General features: G+C 48.2%; 1 protein-coding gene across 4 annotated transcripts in view; it reads left to right on the plus strand.

The window, feature by feature from the left end:
- Positions 1-20861, plus strand: part of SMARCD3 (SWI/SNF related BAF chromatin remodeling complex subunit D3) — a 1739068-nt gene that overhangs the window by 598696 nt on the left and 1119511 nt on the right. For all 4 annotated transcript variants that reach the window (XR_013601619.1, XM_078662891.1, XM_078662892.1 and 1 more), the window contains one exon: positions 2709-2831. Coding sequence is in view for 3 of the 4 variants with exons in the window: in XM_078662891.1 (XP_078519017.1) it covers positions 2709-2831 (123 nt within the window). In the remaining variant the exon portion in view is untranslated. The remainder of the gene's footprint in view (positions 1-2708; positions 2832-20861) is intronic.

Raw genomic sequence — 20861 nt, forward strand, 5'->3', positions numbered from 1 at the left:
CTCCTTGGCTTTCCTGAAGGCAATATCGTATTCTTTCCATGCCTCCCCATGTTTCTCACTAAACATTATGATCCTACTCTGATAAAAGCCTGCATCCCCGGCGTATGTTCAGCAATTACTGCCACAAATACTGAAAATGCCTTCAGCCAGTTGCTGAGTGTCTCCTCCACCCTAAACTTCAACAACTGGGACCGCCACTCACTAGGCAACAACATATCTTTCTGGGTCTTAGCGTACTCCCACTCTCGGTTATCGATTAACAAGGAAAACATGTTGATGAATTTGTTTGCCCAGATGCATTCTTTTACAGACTGTGCCACGTGTTGGGCCAGATTCTCCCCCCTGGATGGCAGCGAGCCTTCCCCCAAAAGGGGTAAGGCAACTTCCTTACCATTGTCCGGATTCGGTGCCGGCTCCATACTCTTCCCCACGTCACCAGCTGCGCCTGTTAGGGGAGAAATTGGTGTGCTTGGCATGTTATTACCTGCCCTGGCTGCCATAATTCGGGCCACCACTTTCTGCGCTTCTGCCAAGGGGTCCGCAGCCGCCGGTAAAACTCCCCCTATCCCCAACCATGGGACCAGCGCCGCTATCTGTGCCTCCAGTTCTGGGGGAACAGGACCTACTCCCGGATTTGCCCCTGCCGGCGGTGTGGCTGGTGCCGGTTCCGCCGGTGTAATAATTGGGGTAGCTGGCACTATCGGTACTGGCACGGGCTAGCTGGCGCGGGGGCTGGCACGGGGGCTGGCGCGGGGGCTGGCGCAGGGGCTGGCGCGGGGGCTGCCCCTGGTACCGGTGACCCTTCTCCCAATCTGGGGCTATTACGCCCCCTGCCTCCTTTTTTGCTCCAGCCGCGCGCCGGGGGGACCTCCCAATCACCCCTAGGCTTTGGTGGTACTATTGTTCGCTTGGGCCTGCTCCCTGTGCTTGCCTCCAACCTCTCACCCATCTCAGCCACCGTCCTCCCCAGCGCATCCACTCTCCCCCACCTTTTGTCCATCGCATTAATTCTGCGCATCATTGTCTGCAACATGCGTTCCATTTTTGTACCTCTCGCACCCCGTGCAGCCATGTCCCAAAGTAAATCAATGCGTGGCTGCCTTCCAGTAAATCCTAAATGCCCTCTATGGACTTCCGATACCCCTGCTAATATTCAACACCCACCGCTGTAATTAGCGTCTTACGCAACCCTGGAGACCAACCTCCTTCCTTAATGAGTCCACAATGTGATAACCTTAAAATTGTCAGCAGACATCCATCTCTACCCTGCAAAATAAGCCTTAATTATCACCTTCTAGGAGTTGTAAATATCGCTACCTTCAAAACGTTTTAACCACTAATTACCCCTTCCTAATGTTACTGCCAGTCTCCCCTCAACTTCTTGCCGGGGAGAAGCCTGCTTTTACACTCTATAATGCTGCCTTACTGTTACACACCTCTATACAGGGACACCACTGGCTTAAAGATTGAGAAAATACCCACGAGGATCCAAGTGTACGCCTTGCAGGCTGCGTGCAGTTTTTGTATCAGACACGTGATTCCCAGAGCTCTCAAATTGCCCCCCAAATACCACTTTCAAAGACGCTCCTTGCCGTCCTGCACTTTGCTCGCCAACCACCGGGATCAAACTGGGTCCCACGTCGCTTCTGACACACGGGCTCGAGATCCCCTGTGCACGCTTTCTTCCGTCGTCGCTCCTTCTGCTCGCCTGCTGCCTTCTGTGCTCCGGCCGCCGCCCTGCAAAATACCAAAAAATTCGGCTGCTCCAGTCCGATCGCGTACGCTCCCTTGCTCTGCCGCACCTGTATGAAACAAAAGCAAAGAAGAATTACGGGGCTCCCCGATGCCGGGGAAGGTTGCGACTGATACCTGGGCGAGCGCGGGGACAAGAGACCGTCTCCCGCGCTCGCCCGGCCTTAAAAACCCCTACGCCCCGCCCCCCGCGGCCCGGAAGCACCGTTAGTGATTCCGGGTCGCGGGGGGGGGGGGGCGTCCCATTGGCATCGGAGGGGTGGGGGGCCCGCCCCGTCATGCTTGCGTGGGGGCCGAGCGGCCCCCCCTTTCTTGTCTTCTCTTAGTCTTTCTTTCTAATAGAAAGAAAGACTACCTACCATCTGAAGATGGTGCCGATGGGTTTGTCATATTGTGGAGGCCTAGTACGTCATAGTCGAAACTCATTGCCGGGCCTGTGCCGGTAAGAGCGGTGTGTGTGTGTGTGGGTGGGGAGGCGGGGGGTCTCGGGGGTGGGGGGTTTCGACGGACGATGATGAGGTAAAATCAATTACATAGTGATTTTCCCTCGACCTTGTCTGTCGAAATCTAAACCCCCTCTCCCCTTCCCCCCCTCTAGACACACACACGGACCCACCACTCTTACCTGCTAGGCCGTTAGCTGCTAAACACCAATATAAAGCAAATCAAACACGCTCCTGTTGTTGCGACAGCTCTCTTGACTGCTAATTCATTTCGACGTTGATAATCCAATATAATTTGCTGTAAATGATGGTAGTCCCTCAAAATGTTGTATTGTTCAAATAATTTGTACTGATGATGATTTTTTTCCCTAAATCTCTTGCATAAGATTTCTTTCCAGTGCTGAAGATGTTTAATCAGGTTAAACCGCTGCCTGTTTTGACACTTCTGCAAAAGACTTTGTCCCAGTGGTATCCACTTTGTCTTTATAACGTGACTTTTCATTCATCCCACAGCAAAAGAGAAAACTGAGACTGTACATATCAAACACCTTCAACCCTGCTAAGCCTGATGCCGAGGACTCTGATGGCAGCATTGCATCCTGGGAGCTCCGCGTTGAGGGCAAACTTCTTGAGGATGTAAGTATTAACATCATCATTTACTCTGTTAAAAGAAGATTATCTCTATGGGTTATTTAAAACCACTCATGGGAAACGCAATACATGCTCATTTTTACGGTAGACGTAACTCAGAGTTTTAATATGGATGATCAAATTATATTTGTACTGTAGACCTTTATTAATTCTTAGATTACTGAGTGATGCAGCTCTTCACAGAGGAATCTGAGTGTTGCTATAGTACATGCTACATAAATAGGTTGTAGCATGACACTGAACCCTGAAGTAACAGCTACAATTGTCAAAAGATTCTAATAGAGCGCCAGTAAGGACAGCTGAGTCGTGTGTATGGGAAAGCCACAACAGCCTAGAAAGCAAGGGCAAAACTAAAAGAAATATGGATACTGGTCAAAATGTAGAGATTATTAGATATTCATTAGCATGGGAGAATCACAGGCCAATGTTATCCTAGGCTGGAGCATTGAAACTGTGATGCGTGGTTCCTTGAATAACGTTATTGACTGTTGGTATTTGTTTAGTGACAGTTTGACCCTAGTGATGTGGTTGCAGAACTACCGGCAGTCTGAGCATGAATTTTGTGAATGATTGTGAGGTTTCCATGACAGACCAGAGTCTGATTAGGTTTTCTGGAGATGTAAGTACAGTGACTGGGAGTGTGCTGTTGTTAAACAGGTGTTACAACTTTTTAGGTCTCGGTGAAGCGAGCGAAGCTCGCTCTCGCCAAAGACCTATAGTCAGCGTGTGTGCTTTCCAGGAGGACAGTCCTGGCCGCGCGCAAGGCGATTTGCGCCGGACACGCGCGCGTGAACGCGCTGTCCTCCTCGGAAGCTGAGACGCTAGCAATACCTCCCGCTGCTTGCGCATGCGCCGTGCCCCATGGAAGGTTTCGGCTTTACGCATGCGCCGTGCCCCTTACTGCAGGACCGGCCGCGGCAGACTCGGGGCTGCGGCCGTCCACTTTAAGCACTTTAGGGGTTAAGAATCTTGTTGGCGCGGAGGGGGGTTCGATTTTACAGTGGTTCCTCGGGCCGTGCCCCATGGAAGGTTTCGGCCTTACACATGCGCCGTGCCCCTTACTGCAGGACCGGCCGCGGCAGACCCGTCAACGGAGCGCGCGATGACGATGCAAGTGTTTGTTTTCTTTCTTCGGCTCCTCCTCACGTCGCGTGGCCATGTTTGTCCCAGTTAAAGAAGGAATAAAGAGACAGCCAAGGTGAGTCATAAGAAGCCGAGCACGGGCTGCTGTGTGAGCAAAGGGCGGCAGTGAGGCCACCGGAGTTTTCCGGGACAGATTTAATAGCGACTAAAAGTATGGCTTGTTTCATATGTAGGCAATATGAGGAAAAATGTAAAAAAGGGAAAAGTCTAAACAATGCATGACTTGGCTATTTACATATTTGTTTGCACAGAAATGCTGAGAGTACTGATCTGATGGTGTCTAGTCTTATTAAATCAATATAAATCAACATCCATTTGGAGGGAAAATAATTAGCGTGCGCTTTGTGAGCGACGAGATCTTACACCAAAGTGTTGGAAAGTTGCACATCCCATGAATCTGGTGCCAGTTTCGCTCCAGCATATTGGCCCGGAATCTAGCACATCCCAAATAATGTACAAGAGGACAACTCAGGATGAGGCAGTTAAACTCCAGTAGTAAACAGTAGGCCGTAGTTTGTTTGTGCTGCATGGAATATTACAGTTGATGTTGCAATATTTAGCAATGCCAATAGCTCAAACTTAATTAACCCGAGACCTATTGCATTGCAAATGCTTGTTTAAGTTGTATGTATGCATTTGTTATTTTTTATAGCATAAAAGTAGCCACAAGGCAGCAGAGCGGTCTACATTGTCAATGGCAGGCTTAAAGTCGGCGAGTCCTAGAAGGGGAAGCTGAATTGTGGACAGTTCATGCATTGTGGCGCAGTGTTCTTTAAAGAGGCGAGTCTTCAGGTACTTTCTAAATTGGAGCAATGTTTGGCATTCCTGATGGCTAAGGGGATGTTGTCTCAGATTTGGCTGCTAGTGGAAAAAGTCTGGTGCTTGTATTTTTTTTTTTTACATTTAGTTTGCAATGTGATGGTGTCCAGGCTACTGGTTTGCGGAGAAAGGTATTTTCTTTTTTTTTTTATTATTTTCTTTTTTTCCAAAAACAGTACATTTGCAGCAAAAAGTCAATACATATGAATATATTCCAGACGCCACCGTTCATATAAATTAATTATTATTATAAAACCATTATTATTCATCAACTTATGAAAACATTAGTGCAAAGATTTAAAGGGCCATAACGTTATACTGACTATAACCTGAGAGCAAAATTCATTTGAGTTCTGTTCATCGTAAAAACCAATCCATCAGGAAAAGGAGCAGCTGGGTGCTGATAGGCATAAATCACAGAATAAGGTGGCGGGTATATCAAAGATTCATCATAAATATAAAATCATGATTAAAAAAAGCCTCAAAAGTTAATGATCCCTAGATCTTTTTCCCTTTAATCCTTTCCTTTTTACCCCTCCGTTCATAGAGTGCTCTCTCTGGAGAATATCTATCTATCTATCTATCTATCTATCTATCTATCTATCTATCTATCTATCTCTCTATCTATCTATCTATCTTTCCACTGCTGGAAAGTCGGGGGTAAGGGATCCAACCAGGCTGAGGCTATAGAGTCTGAGGACGGACATCGCTATAAAAATAAGCTCCTCTCCAGTTTTCCCATCTTGTTCTGTTACACCAAGTAACCATAAGCTGAGGTGACAAAGGGACATCCTCATTCAATACATGCCGCAGAAAACCCGATATTTCTCGTCCGATCATTTCTATATTAGGGCATGTAGCAAAAATGTGAACCAGATCTACACCATGTACCTTACACTTGAAACACGGTCCTGTTTGTGCTTCCCCATTTTACAATTTTCGCAGGCGTTATGTATAGATCGAAAAGAGTTTTAAAGTGCTGTGACCACAGGTTGGCTGAACACAGTACAGAGTCCCCTATTTCCAAAGATTTAAAAAAACAGGAATCCGGGACCCCAAGCCTTTCTTGGCATCTCAGCCTATGCTTGTCCAGCATATCCTTCCAACAGACATCTATATAGTTGTGAGATCGACGAACCAGAAGCCCTTATCAATTCTGTGAGAGGAACCTGCGCAAAAACTGCAGCGACACCACCTTTTTTTTAGAAGAAAGTCCCTCAGCTGTAAAAACTTGAAGTACCGGGGGCTGATATTACATTTTTTCCCTAACTATTTCAAAAGACGCTATATGGTCCCCAGCCAAGAGATTGCATATCCTTTAAAATCCCCCTTTTCCCCCGACTTGCCAGACACTCATGTTGTAATATCCTTGGAAGCTGAACATTGCCAATCAAGGGGGTATACCTGCTATATCTGCCCACCCCAAGGTTTTTTCCGTATGCCTGCCCAATTACGAAAAGCAGCAATGAAGACCTTAAAACATGTTTTTTTTTAAATAACTTGATTTGTAAAATTTCAAAAGGCAGCCGTTAGCCCGTACCCCAATCAATATCTCAAAAATTGACGGGACATAGCTGGGGTCATCTCCTTCAGTCGGCTTAATACCAAAAAGAGGCCCATAATATTGCAGGACTGCAGCAAGATGGTATAGCCTAAAATGAGGAAGCCCCCATCCTCCTCTATCCCTAGTAAAGGACAAAAATGCATTGGCCCTCTTAGTCCTGCCATAAGACCAAATAAACCTTGCCACCTCCCTCTCAGTTTGCCTGAACCAATCATTATGTATTTCCAGGGGGATTGTAAGGAAGATATAGAGTCATTTTTGCAGGATCATCATTTTAATTAAGTTGCACCTCCCCATTATTGACAACTTTAAATTGTCCCATCGCCAAAGAGTATTCTTAATTTTCCCCATTATAGGGACCAAGTTTAGATCTATTATACCCACCACTTTTGCCGTAATATGTATACCTAAATAAACTACTTCCTCCACGATCCTGCTGTCATAGGCAGTGATCAATCTAATTATCAAAATCTGTGTTTTTGACTTATCCAGTGAGAAATCCGATTGGGTCCCGAAATTTTCTGCAATTATTTCCACCGTGTGCAGCGCTCTATCAGGGTCAGAGGTAATAATAGCCACATATATTATTCCATTATTCGCAATCGCGCTTTAGGGTTAGCATACAGGACCTGAACTACCTTAATAAAGACCCCAAAACCGTTAACTTCCAAGATCCTCCATAAATAGCTCCATGACACTCTGTCAAAAGCCTTCTTGGCATCCAAGAAGGCAACCCCCATAGGGTTCATAAGAACCTCTGTAGCATCAAAAAGTGATATTACCCGCCTTACGTGGTCTACTGTCCCTCTCCCCTGGATTAAGCCATGCTGCCAAACTGACACATGATGCTGCATTACGTTATTTAATCGAGAGGCAAAAATCTTTTTTTAATTTTTTTAAAATTTGTTTATTGTAGTTTCATAGAACAGAACCATCAGAGATATCAATACATCATTGCATAATCTCGCAGAATACATAAGAGCCAATCATTGCAAGTGTACACAAAATCCGGGTAGCAGTAAAATACAAGTACATCGAGGAGCAAGGCAATCATATAGGTCTAGTAGCTGAAATTGCATTAACCAGTAGTGTTGGCCAGCATATAGGCAGTAAAGGGGGCCTAAATTTCCCGCGTTCGGGCGCACTTGACAGTTCCTCCGCATAACAGGTGAGCTGATCACAACAGTATGTTACATCTTGCAGCCAGCGTGTCAATTTGGGTGCTTGGCGGCCATCCCAGTGTAGTGAGACCCTGTGTTTCGCCAACTGCAGCGCCAGTGCCACAAATTTGCGATTCTCAGTCTTAACATGCAGTACATGTCCCAACAAACACATTTTCATAGTACATTCGATTGCCTCACCCACAATATTTGACAACATGCCTGTGACCTCGCCCAAAAAGTCTACTACTTTTGCACAGGCCCAGGCTAGATGCTGAAAATCCGCGTTATCAGCCCCATACCTTTTGCAGCAATGGGAATCTCGCAAACCAAATTTATGTAATTGTACTGGAGTGTAGTATACCCGATGGACATATTTATAATGAATATACTTAAGATTACCGTTTGAAGCAAATTGACCCGTTAAACGGCAGCTCACCTCCCACTCCTCTTCCGTTAGAGGTTGTGGTAGAATAGCATTGAGATGCAAAAATCTTTGAATATAATTTAGCGTTGCTGCTTAAAAGTGTGATTGGTCAATAAGAACCCAGATTGATAGGATCTTTACTTTTTTTTAAAACGAGTAACAATGTTGGCAGTGACCCATGAGCCTTGTAGTACAGCCCCATCCCTGACCTCCTTAAATAATCCAAGTATTTCCTGGCAGGTCTCAGAAATCAGTTTATGTGGCTTTACCCAATGGAAGAGCTTGGAGAGCCAGGTGGAGCTCCTCCAGAGAGATATCCGACCCCAAGGAAAGCTGCCTCCTGAGAGACCCTCACATTCGGAGCTAATTCAAACAGTTCGCCATACGTTTGAGGACCTCCTATAGGCGAAGCCCTATATAGATCCTCATAGATCTCCCTAAAGGGTTCCCTAATGTCAGCAGAATCTGAGACTATTTTTCCCTGCATATTCCTGACCTGCTCTATATGCCCTGCGGCTATCTATTGCCTAGCCTTGAATGCTAATAATCAGCCAACACCTACACTTGCCGTCCTGTCTCTTGGCAAGGTATTTCCCTGCCGTCTTCTCTGCATTGACATCTTTCAGACAGGCTTTGGTTCCCGTTATTGAGTTTAAAGCTAGAGAGATATCTCCTCCTCTGGTCACCGTGCTGATTAATTCTGTTTCTAAAAGAGCACGATTGTTGATAGAGCCTTTTAATCTGTTCTACCCCTTTTATGTTTGATCAGGCTATATCGCCGCGTTTCTCCTCTTACTGATGCCTTAAAAGCCTCCCAGATCATTCCTGGGGTAGCACTATCCTTATTGTTATTGATCCAACCCTTCATATAATGGACATAATTTGGATAAAATAGGAGTGCCCTCTCAAAGGTCCACCTCTTTTGCCCTTTCCTCAGTCCTTCAAAAGGGAGTTCCAGAACAACGGGATTATGATCTGACATTACTCTGGAGAAAAGCTCCTCCCGGGCCTCCTGGAGTAGAGAGGGTGAGGTTAGAAAATAATCCAGCCTAGTAAACTTGCAGCGAGGAGCAGAATACTAAGTATAACCAGGCTCCTGTGCTTTCAAACTGGGCCATGCACCCACCAGTCTGATATCCCTAAAAAAAATGTCATCGCCCTGGAAGATTGTCTTTAGCGCCACTCGCTAGTAACACCCTGACCCCATGGAGCTCCTCTGGATCTATTGATGTTTAGATCCCTGCAAACTACGTAAGGTGCTGGCCAGGAGGGTAATTCGAGAGCCAAAAAGTTCAATAAGCCAGGGTCGTCTAATACTGGAGCGCAGACTGAACATAGTGTAAATGAACCCATACCTCCTCTACATTCCACTATTACCCATCTGCCCTTCTTATTCACTGCCTTTCTCCCAGGCGTAATAGCGCTATCTTTGATCAAGATAGCCCCCCCCACTTAGTCCTAACATCTTGAGTTGTATACACAACAACTATTAGCCCCAAATAATTAAGCAAGTTGCTATCATTCCGTGCTGTGTGGGTCTCCTGAAGGCAATACAAATCTGCTTGTAGAATTTTAAGATTTTATTTTAGCACTGTCATTTAACCCACAAATATTTATAGGAGTGATGCGTAGCTTTGCCATTACACCAATAAATCATCTTGACAATCAATAATGCCTCAGCACGGTTAGCACAGACATTATGCTGCCTGAGCAAGCTCTCTGTTCCAATCTTATTTGCACCTTGTTCTTTAACCATTAATGCAACCTGGAGTTCTAGAAAAAAATGAAGCTCTTGCTGCAAATTATATACCTTCTTTTTGCCACAATACCCACCTACCCAGACCCCCAAAGACATCCCCACCCCCCTCCCTCTACCCTCTCCCTACCCTTGAAAGGAGCCAGACCCACCAGGTCTGAATGACAGAGATAGCAATAAACACCACAGATTACACCCATTCAAACCATTATTACAAACTCGGCCAACCATATGTTACTCAGCGAAAGCCAGCCGGAAGAAGTATTACTCCATACTATAGAAAGAGAAACTAAATAAATAACATGAAATACAAAAAAGGGGGGAAGGGACCATTTTAAGATATACCATCTATATAAAGGCAGCCCCTATCTCATGAAATTGTCCCAGACCGCTTTAGAAAAACTGCTTAGAAGATCATATACAATTCTGTTCTCCATCAAAGCCTGATCCAGATACTCTCTAGCCTTTATGTCAGAATTAAAGAACTTTACAGACCCTCTTACAATTGTTTTTAGCCTAGCCAGGGCCAACAAAAATGCCTCAAATCCAGCATCTTGGTAAGGCTTAATTAATTACTGTAGTCGCCATCTGCCTTCCAGGGTAATACCACCGTAATATGGCAGAAATCAGGGCGGACTAAAAAAAAAGACTCCTTATACTGCCTTCTTGCCTCAGGACGGGCTTTCTCAAATATGACCTGCCTAAGCATAAAATTATCAAAATACACTAAGATGGCGGTAGGTTGATTTAGATCTCTGCTGGACATTTTGTGACGGGTAAATGGAAACCTGTGTACCCTCTGGATTACACGCCCCCAATTCCACCCTGTAGGCTCAGGGAAAGCTTCTTAAAGGAGGTCCAGAATGAAAGAACAAATGTCATCCCCTTCCAGGCCTTCCTTGATCCCAAGGAATCGGAGGTTATTTCTTCTCTGGTGGTTCTGCAGATCCTCCAGTTTTCACATATCATCTGTTAATTGAGCTTCATGAGACTTTGTCTGCTCTCTCACAGCAGACAGACCATTTTGGACTACAGATGTTCTCTCTTACATGGTATTCAACCGCTCGCCAATCTCAGCACAGGCTTTCCCTTTTTTTCGTACTGATCCTTCCAGTTTCTTTGTAGCCTGTCTTGCTTTCTTCCCGTCCGCCCTGGTCTCTGCACGGTGCTCTGTAATAGACTTTAAGATCAAACTAACAGCAGGATTTATATTAACCGCCCCCCTCCGCATGCTGCCCACTCAAGGAATTTTCTCCCTGGGTGGACACCCGGTCTGTAGGTCCCACCATCTTGGTATGGGACTAATCCCTCTTCAGCCCAGAGTCAGCAATGCATCTTCTCTTGTTTTTTCATGACTCAGTGTGGCCCTTAAAACCTTTAGAGCTTTTTCAATGTTTTTGTCGTTTGAGGGCAGTCTCCGGTGCTTCGAGTGTACTTGAGCCTGAAGTTGATGAGCTGTACTCAGTTTCACTGCGGCCAAAGTCTGAGGCTCTTGAATGAGATTCCTTGGTGAGCAAGATAAATGTATCTGTCCCATCTGATATAATATCGACAGCCAGTAGCCCGTCTAGGCCTGTGGTATAAGCCAGCCCCCTAGAGGCACCATCGGACGGAATAGACAGGGCATTAGACTGAGAGTCAGTTACCATTCGGAGTTAATTCCCAAAACCTCCTTGATCCGTCACTCCCGGGGTACCATCCATGCCAGCCGTGCTTGCCAGATCTGTTGTCCCAGCTATTGATGGTGTGCTGGTTGTATAGAGCGTATGGCCATTATTGCGTATAATTTTATGCAACAACTCACTTTCCTCCAGATCCTCCTGATAGATCTAGGTGATGCCCCCCGTATTGCCCCCTCATACAAGGGTTCAGCTGAGTTTTGGTTCCCTGTTCCATCCTTGGTTTTGAAGAAATCAGTGGTCGCTGATTGGAGCAACATAGGGGTAGTAGCTAGGTCCCCCCCTGCAGGTAATGCTCCCCCTTCTTCCACTGCCTTAAATACTATTCATTTCTGGCCCCCGGCTTGTACTTGTTCAGTTAAGTTCCTCCGCTTCCCTGCCCCCATGATTTCCAGCTGCGTTTTCAAAAAGTGGGGCTGGTTGGGCTTACCTGCATTCACCTCGGTGCTAGCCTGTGGAGTTTCCTGTTTTTACCATGGGTTTCTTTTGAGATCCGACCTGCAGGCTCCTTGGCTTGCCTCGTAGTCTTAGGAGGCATTCCCCTTGTCTCTCCTGCCGAGATAGTATCAGTAACTGCTGCCTGCGCCCTCGGGCGAATTCCCGACTGACAGCTGCAGCGAGATCCACCCACGCCCTCAGAGCACCCCAGAGAGACCGAACCAGCCTTACGGTCAGTACGCCTCCTCATGCCGAGGCTGCTCTTCGGATCCACTTTGAAAGCCACACTGCCCGCTCCTGCTACCCTCTGTGCTGTAATGCCCCTGCTGATGAGATTCGCCCCCGTCAAACAGTCCCATCAGGTCTCCGATGATCCGCAGAACAGGCTACTCAGCCATGACCTGCAGGTAAGCCTTGCTGGACATCCTACGGGCGTTTCGGGAGACAAAAGGGTGAGAGCTCTGCTGCGGTAATCCTAGGTGATCACCATCTTGCTTTCCCGTCACTAGCTTTTGACCAAAAGGTTGTGAGTTTCTATCTCATGAGACTGCAAGGCTGCACCAAATTGCTTGCATTTTTTCAAATTTGTTATGAGTGCCTGAGCCCAAGAGATGTGTGGTAGAAAGCTGGTGTTCTGCAAGTGCGATTGGGGTTTGGGTGCCATATTAGCAGTGATAGCCAGTGAAATTTGAAAGTGGTGGAGCATAAATCTGTCTACCAGTAATCCATTCTAGTAAGGCAATCTAATGACTCCATTCTCCCCACAATGCTGCTTTTAGGCCTGAGAATTGTTTCTAATAACTAGCCAATATGGTGCATTTTCCAGCAGAATTTCAACAAGAACATGAAGAAAAAGCCGTACCTGGAGGAAACCCTATAGAGACAACCATTAATTACTTCAAAGACTTCCTGGTTGATTTATTTATTTTTTTAAATATATTTTATTGGTTTATACAGTCAATCGGTCAATACACAGATATGCAATGCCGAAAAAGGAAATAATTCACATACATTGCATAATAATGGTACAGTAAGATAGTACAATGACAGCGCTCATCAAAACAGTCTTTGTGTATACCAGTTCGTGTAGCAGAAATGCTAGGACAACATAGATAGGTAATATAGCAGCAATGTACGTGATGACACTCAGTATGCAGAGCAATGCATCCTCAATATGTTGTGGAGCAAGGGTTAGTGGGAGGTGGCATGTTCTAGTGGCTCTGTTTTGTGTTCACATAATTCCTGATATACAGTGCGTGGTAGCACCAGATGTGGTGTGTAATCAGGAGTACCGAATGTCGGATGTATACCGTCCACCAATGCAACATATCCAATATTTTATCAAATATGGCAGTGGAATCCACCATCGTAACTTCCAAACAAAACCGTTGGGGACAAAAAGTCAAACAGGGCAAAACAGGGGAAAGAGATAGGGTCTCTAGCACCACGATGTGATTGCTGAGGGGGACAGAAATAAAAAAAGGGGGGGAGAATAGGTCGTGTCAATAGGATTGTAGGGTCGTGAGGCGGGTCAGTGTGCAGTTGTGAAGGGGAGTGTCTAGGTCCGAGATCAATATGACAAGAGTATGTTGTAAGCGGCGCTCAATTTGACGGGGGGAGGCTGATCTATCAATATCTAGGAGGTGCCAAGGTGTTATCTCTGGGGGCATACAGGTGCCAGGGAGATAACACGGCCTAGCTGTACAGCAGTGTCTCATCTCATAGGTATACGCCGCTCCCAGTGCGTTACCCCCTAAGTGAGTCCCCGATCCAAGCTTGCCTGTTGGAAGGATCTCAGTGTATCATCCCAGAGTTGCGCAATTGGAAACTTCCTTAAACCCGCTGTTTCCTCTCGGTGCAGTGTGATGCTTTCAGCTCTCGCCCAGTTAGTGAAGGAAGTGCACCAGTATTTAGCGAGTGGGGGTTCACCCTTTTTCCAATGTTTGGTGAGCATGCGTTTGGCAGTGATGAGTCCTAGGTCCCAGAATCTAGCCGGCACTTTATTCAATTTAGTTCTCTTATACAACCCCAGGATGCAGGCCTCCCATGTATGTGGTAAACCCGCGCCAGCACTTCGTGTCAATAGGGTCATCACCTCATCCCAATATGTGGCAAGAGTAGGGCAGTTCCAAAGCATATGTAAAATGTCCGCATCAACCAAAGTACATCGGAGGCAGCCAGCAGTGGTAGTTGAGAAATACTTGTTAATCTTATCCGGCGACAGATATGCTTGAGGTAGGATATACAACTGTATAATTCTAAAACGGGAGTTACGTGGGATGTTTACAGGGCTAGCCAACACCATCGCCCACTCCTTGTCTGTCCATCCCCTCCCTCGGGATGCCTCCCATTTATCTCGTAATGGCTGTGTGGAGCGCTGTGTGTGTACGAGGAGGGCCTGTGCTAGCCAGTGGATAATATGGGAGCCGTTACCCATGACATGTAAGTACTGTATGAGATGATGCATTTGTAATTCCTCATGTATGTCACCCCAGGCGTCCGTGTATGTGCGCAATATCGATGCGTGTAGGAGAAATTGTCTGGCCGGTAGGCCCGTGCTCCCCGTTAGTTCTCCAAAAGGAAGCAGGGTTCCATCTACATAAAGATCTCCTATGGTTTCCACACTAGCCTCCGTCCATTTCTCCAGCATAGCTGGTGTTGCCACTCCACCCCGCCTGGGGGTGCCCAGCAGGGGGAGCGCCAGAGCATAAGGCTTCACCTCTCGGGTCAATTTCAGGCTACGCAGGAAGCACCTGCGAGCCACCGCTACATGTAATGGTAACGGGCGGGGCCCCTTGGTCAGGGGGTGAAACAATGCGCAGATTTGTGAGTGGGTCCATACAGTGGCGTCCGTGGCGGTGTCATCCAGATTCCTCCCACCCAGCCAGCATGACACCCACTGCAGCTGTGCTGCCAGATAATATAGTTTTAAATTGGGGACTGCCAACCCTCCTGCCTCAGTGGGCGCGTAGAGTTTTGTCAACGCACCACGGGGTCTCCCAGTGTTCCAAATGAGGTTCCGGATCATAGCGTCTAAGTCGCGGAATATTCGGGCAGGAACGTATAATGGAATATTGGCAAAGTGGTATAGCAATCTTGGCAGTACTATCATCTTGGATAGCGCTATCCGGCTAGGCACATTCAGGGGCAGGGTCCTCCAGAAAGCCATCTGTGTACGTAGCGAAGAGATTGCGCGCGTCAGGTTTCCCTCCATTATGTCGGACGGGTTTCTGTAGATGTGCATCCCGAGATATTTAAACGTAGTGGGATACCAGGCGAGCCTCACACCATTGATGCGGATGTCGCACTCCTGTGTGTCAGGGCTGAATGAGTATACGCCTGACTTGGCCCAGTTGACCCTTAGTCCTGACATGTCCTCAAAGGTCTGAAAGATATCTGATAAGGAGTGTGGCACACAAGTGAGGTCACGCACGTACAGGAGCAGGTCATCAGCATAAAGCGAGACCACATGCAAGCCGCCCGCCAATGGGATCCCCAGTCCTCTCCTCGCGTTCGTAATAACGCCGCGAGGGGCTCTATGGCCAAGGAAAAAAGGAGCGGTGATAGGGGGCATCCCTGTCTAGTTCCTCTTTGCACTCCCACTGCATCCGAAAGCAGCTTGCCCATACGCACCCGTACAGTGGACCTCTGATACAGCAGTCCAACCATGTCGACGTATGCGTCTCCCAGGTTGAATTTCTCCAGCACTGCCTTGAGGTATGGCCATTCCACTGAATCAAAGGCTTTCTCAAGGTCTAGTACCAGGCATCCCGATCTTGGCCAGTTGAGCGTGGCACTTTCCTGCACCCTGAAGAGTCGGCGGATATTATGAGAGGTGCTTTGTGCGGGTACGAAACCATTCTGGTCATGATGGACAAGAGTGGAGACTACGGGGGCCAGGCGCTGGGCTAAAATGGAAGTAAAGATTTTGTAATCCGTATTTAACAGGGCAAGTGGTCGGTAAGAGCCCATGTTCGTGTCATCCCTGCCAGGTTTTAAGATTGAGATGAGATTGGCCTCGTTTAGTGTGGGGGAAGTGCAGAGTCTTCAACTGCAGCAACATATACTTTATTTACAACAAGGGGTGGTGATGGACAGAGTCTCTGAATTAAGCAGAGTACTCTCACCCAGTCAAGAGATCAGGGCTAGATCCAACACCGTTTTTTAGCTCATTGCACCATCCCAGTTTCAGAACCTGGCTGTATGCAAATTAGTCTGTCCCTGGCCCAGTGCATCATGGGAACAGGGCAGACCAGACTACAAAAGCCAATTCTTACACTGGGAAGGAAACAAGCTTCCGGGGACCGGTTTCTGCCATTTCAGGCGTCTTCGGCCCGGCTTGCTTGAATCCTGATGGTGCAATGAGCAAGGGACTCACATCTGAGTATACCCTTCCACGCTTAGGGTGGACAAAAATATTTACAACAAGGGGTGGTGATGGACAGAGTCTCTGAATAAAGCAGAGTACTCTCACCCAGTCAAGAGATCAGGGCTAGATCCAACACCGTTTTTTAGCTCATTGCACCATCCCAGTTTCAGAACCTGGCTGTATGCAAATTAGTCTGTCCCTGGCCCAGTGCATCATGGGAACAGGGCAGACCAGACTACAAAAGCCAATTCTTACACTGGGAAGGAAACAAGCTTCCGGGGACCGGTTTCTGCCATTTCAGGCGTCTTCGGCCCGGCTTGCTTGAATCCTGATGGTGCAATGAGCAAGGGACTCACATCTGAGTATACCCTTCCACGCTTAGGGTGGACAAAAATATTTACAACAAGTATGGTGCAGTGAGCTAAAAAATGGTGTTGGATCTAGCCCTGATCTCTTGACAGGGTGAGAGTATTCTGCTTAATTCAGAGACTCTGTCCCTCACCACCCCTTGTTGTAAATATTTTTGTCCACCCTAAGCGTGGAAGGGTATACTCAGACATGAGTCCCTTGCTCATTGCACCATCAGGATTCAAGCAAGCCGGGCCGAAGACGGCTGTAATGCCAGAAACCGGTCCCCGGAAGCTTGTTTCCTTCCCAGTGTAAGAATTGGCTTTTGTAGTTTGGTTTGCCCTGTTCCCATCATGCACTGGGACAGGAACAGACTAATTTGCATACAGCCAGGTTCTGAAACTGGGATGGTGCAGTGAGCTAAAAAACGGTGTTGGATCTAGCCCTGATCTCTTGACAGGGTGAGAGTATTCTGCTTAATTCAGAGACTCTGTCCCTCACCACCCCTTGTTGTAAATATTTTTGTCCACCCTAAGCGTGGAAGGGTATACTCAGACATGAGTCCCTTGCTCATTGCACCATCAGGATTCAAGCAAGCCGGGCCGAAGACGGCTGTAATACCAGAAACCGATCCCCGGTAGCTTGTTTCCTTCCCAGTGTAAGAATTGGCTTTTGTAGTTTGGTTTGCCCTGTTCCCATCATGCACTGGGACAGGAACAGACTAATTTGCATACAGCCAGGTTCTGAAACTGGGATGGTGCAGTGAGCTAAAAAACGGTGTTGGATCTAGCCCTGATCTCTTGACTGGGTGAGAGTACTCTGCTTTATTCAGAGACTCTGTCCATCACCACCCCTTGTTGTAAATATTTTTGTCCACCCTAAGCGTGGAAGGGTATACTCTGATGTGAGTCCCTTGCTCATTGCACCATCAGGATTCAAGCAAGCCGGGCCGAAGACGCCTGAAATGGCAGAAACCGGTCCCCGGAAGCTTGTTTCCTTCCCAGTGTAAGAATTGGCTTTTGTAGTCTGGTCTGCCCTGTTCCCATGATGCACTGGGCCAGGGACAGACTAATTTGCATACAGCCAGGTTCTGAAACTGGGATGGTGCAATGAGCTAAAAAACGGTGTTGGATCTAGCCCTGATCTCTTGACTGGGTGAGAGTACTCTGCTTAATTCAGAGACTCTGTCCCTCACCACCCCTTGTTGTAAATATGCAACATATACTTTAAGCAACAAAGGAATCAGGATATCCGAGCATGTTTTAAAAAATTCGGCAGGTAGCCCATCCACGCTAGGCGACTTGCCATTAGAGAGAGCAAAAATGGCAACGTGCAGTTCCTCTGACGCGGGCTGCGCCTCTAGGTCTCCCTGCTGCACAGCTGTGAGGAGTGGCAGCTGTGTTTCCGAGAGATAGTCCTCTATAGCCTCAGTAGGAGCTCTCAGTTGAGACCGATATAAGGCCCGGTAGTGTCGTACAAAAGCCTGGTGTATTTTACTCTGTGTTATACCACCCCTTCCTCTGCAGTGTGGATTGCAGACACCAGCGCCGCGCGATCTTCCTGTCTTACAAGCCAGGCCAGTAGCTTCCCGGGTATATCACTAAGGTGGTGTGTACGCGCCGAGTGAGCCGCATAGTTAAGGTGACAGAGCCGTTCCAGCAATCGCGCATGCTCTTCACGAGCCACAAGCAGCAGTCCGTCAGCCCCTGTCATCGCCTCTTGTTCGCGACGGAGCAGGACAGCCTCTACACGCTGCAAATCTCTCTCCAATCTTTTCTGCATATGTCCCTGTGTGCCCAGACAGTGCCCCCTGATCACAACCTTGAAGGCGTCCCATTCGATCTGCGGGGAGTACGCTGTGCCAGAGTTGTCCGCAAAGTACTGCGCTACACAGGCTAGTAGGGAATCTCGGAAAGGGGCGTCTAGTAGTAGGGCGGGCTGTAACCGCCAAGTAGGGATGGGCGGGTGTGGGCGTTCCCATGCTATATCCAGTATGTGTGGGTTGTGGTCCGAGTGAGTGCGGCCCATATAATGTGTGTCTGTAATAAGGGGTAGAAGTTCTGAAGACACCATGTATCTGTCTAGGCGCACATGCAGGGTGTGTGCTCCCGAGTAATAGGAGTACACCCTAGAAGTAGGGTTGCGAGTGCGCCAGGCATCATGTAGGTCCCATTGCGTCGCCCAGTGAATGAGCGCCTTCATAGCGCCGCAAGTCGGTGCGCCGGGCCGGGGCGGGGCAGAACGATCTAGTGTTGTATCTAGTATGCAATTGTAATCGCCCCGAGTATCCAGGGAACTCCATGCCAGGGTGCCAGTTTCGCCGATAATTGTGTGAAAAAACCCCCTTGGTCTGTATTGGGGGAGTACAGGGAAGCTAGAACCACAGGCTCCCCATCTAGCCGGCCATGTACAAGCACAAACCTACCCTCCGGGTCAATGTAAGAGTCTGTTACTGCAAAGGGAGTTCCAGGCCTCACCCATAGCAGCACCCCGCGGGCATATGAGGAGTATTCTGTGGCGTAGAGTTGTCCACGCCATTGACGACTTAATGTTGGCACTTCCGCCCTGCTTAAATGTGTCTCCTGTAAAAGTGCAATGTGGACCCGGTGGCGTTTGAGGTAGGAGAATATTTGATATCTACGTGACGGCGTGTGCATGCCTCTAATATTCCAGGTGCAGATTTTAATCGCAGTCATTGTAACAATTCAGGCAATCCCCCTCCCCTCCCACCACATCAGCTTTCCCCAGACCCTCTGCACAGCCTCATCGTCTACACTTAAAGACATCACCATTGACACTAAGATAATATCCTTGAAAACAATAAAGGGACACAGACTAAATAACAGAATTGGCCAAAAGGGGGCAAACCAACGATGAATACCAAAAGGGCAGTAGCCAAACATGCCACCGTCCAAACTCTCAAGCGAGAGGAGTAACCTTTCAATTCTAGGGGGTGTTACGTGCTAGGCACAGTCTCAGCTTTACCGCAACTTGGTCAATGAAGGAGGGCATCATCCTTCCCTAGGCCTCACGGTTCAGGCATTGCGCAGCTAAAGTACACTGGGCTAACTCTGCTTGACCTGCTATGTAAAAGTCTCGACCTGGCCAACCATTGAGGAGCCAATCCAGGCAGGCCGCAAGTCACAGGCCATGTGTGCGGCTAGTCACCAATAGTCAAAGTTCGATAGGTAGGGGAGGTGCAGGGAGTCTCTCTCACCGCAGCACAGTGTCAGTATTCGAGCTGCAAGAGTAGTACTCATTGTGTCTCGTCTCCGCCGTCTCTTCTTGGAGCAGGGACGCCGCCTCAAATGCCGCCAAGCCTCAGCGTCGCAGCGGTGCGTGTCCGGGCTGCAGCCAAGACGGCGTTGTCTAGATGAGCCCCATCGGGACTCCACAAGTAACTTCAATTGAGCAGGTCTGCTGTCTGCGGTGTGACATCTGGTGGGTCTGTGGAGAGTTGAGAATCCGGTTATCCATATATGGCTTCATCATCGCTCGGAAATGTCCGTGGGCTGGCGTCCTGCGTGGCATTCGATGTTGGGGAACTGCTAATTTCGGTGACCTTGCGGAGTGCATCTTGCTGTTCCATGATAACCTGTTCTGCAGGCGGGGAATGGCTCGCTGCTCCCTCCGAATGGCGAGCCAGAAGCGTTCTGTTCCTGCGGCGTCGCCGCAGTCCGCGTGCCCGCGATCTCGCCACAGAGCCCTGCGGCTGTCTGGGCGCCGCGTCAGTACCGCCATCAAGCCAGGCCTCGGCTTCTTCAGGGCTGGTGAAAAAATAAGTTTTGTCCTGTGCCACCACCCTCAGCTTGGCAGGGAAGAGGAGGGAATATTTGAGGCCTGCAGTGCGAAGCTGTCGTTTCACCTCGAGGAAGGAATGCCTTTGGCGTTGCACTTGAACTGTATAATCAGGTAAGAACATCACTGTAGCGTTGTCTATGCGAACCTCGCCAAGCCTTCTGGCTTCTCTTAGGACGGAGTCACGGTTGCGGTAATTTAATATCCGGAGGAGCAGTGGTCTCGGGTTGGAGCCCGTGGGAAGTGGTCTCGTCGGCACTCGGTGCGCCCTTTCCACCACAAAGTAAGGCGACAGCGTGCCCTCCGGCAGTATGCTTCTCAGCCAGTCCTCCACGTGTTGGGTAGGATCATTCCCCTCCCATCTTCCCGGTATTCCCACGAGTCTGATGTTGTTTCTTCGTGCCCGTCCTTCCGCGTCCTCCGCGCGGTCTTCCAAAAATTCAACCGTATTCAGGAGATCTTTTACTTGTTTATCTGTCTGACAGACTCGGGGCTCAAGGTCCGGCACCGCTCC

The sequence above is a fragment of the Lissotriton helveticus genome, chromosome 10, assembly GCF_964261635.1.
Source record: "Lissotriton helveticus chromosome 10, aLisHel1.1, whole genome shotgun sequence".
In the NCBI taxonomy this organism is placed as follows: Eukaryota; Metazoa; Chordata; class Amphibia; order Caudata; family Salamandridae; genus Lissotriton; species Lissotriton helveticus.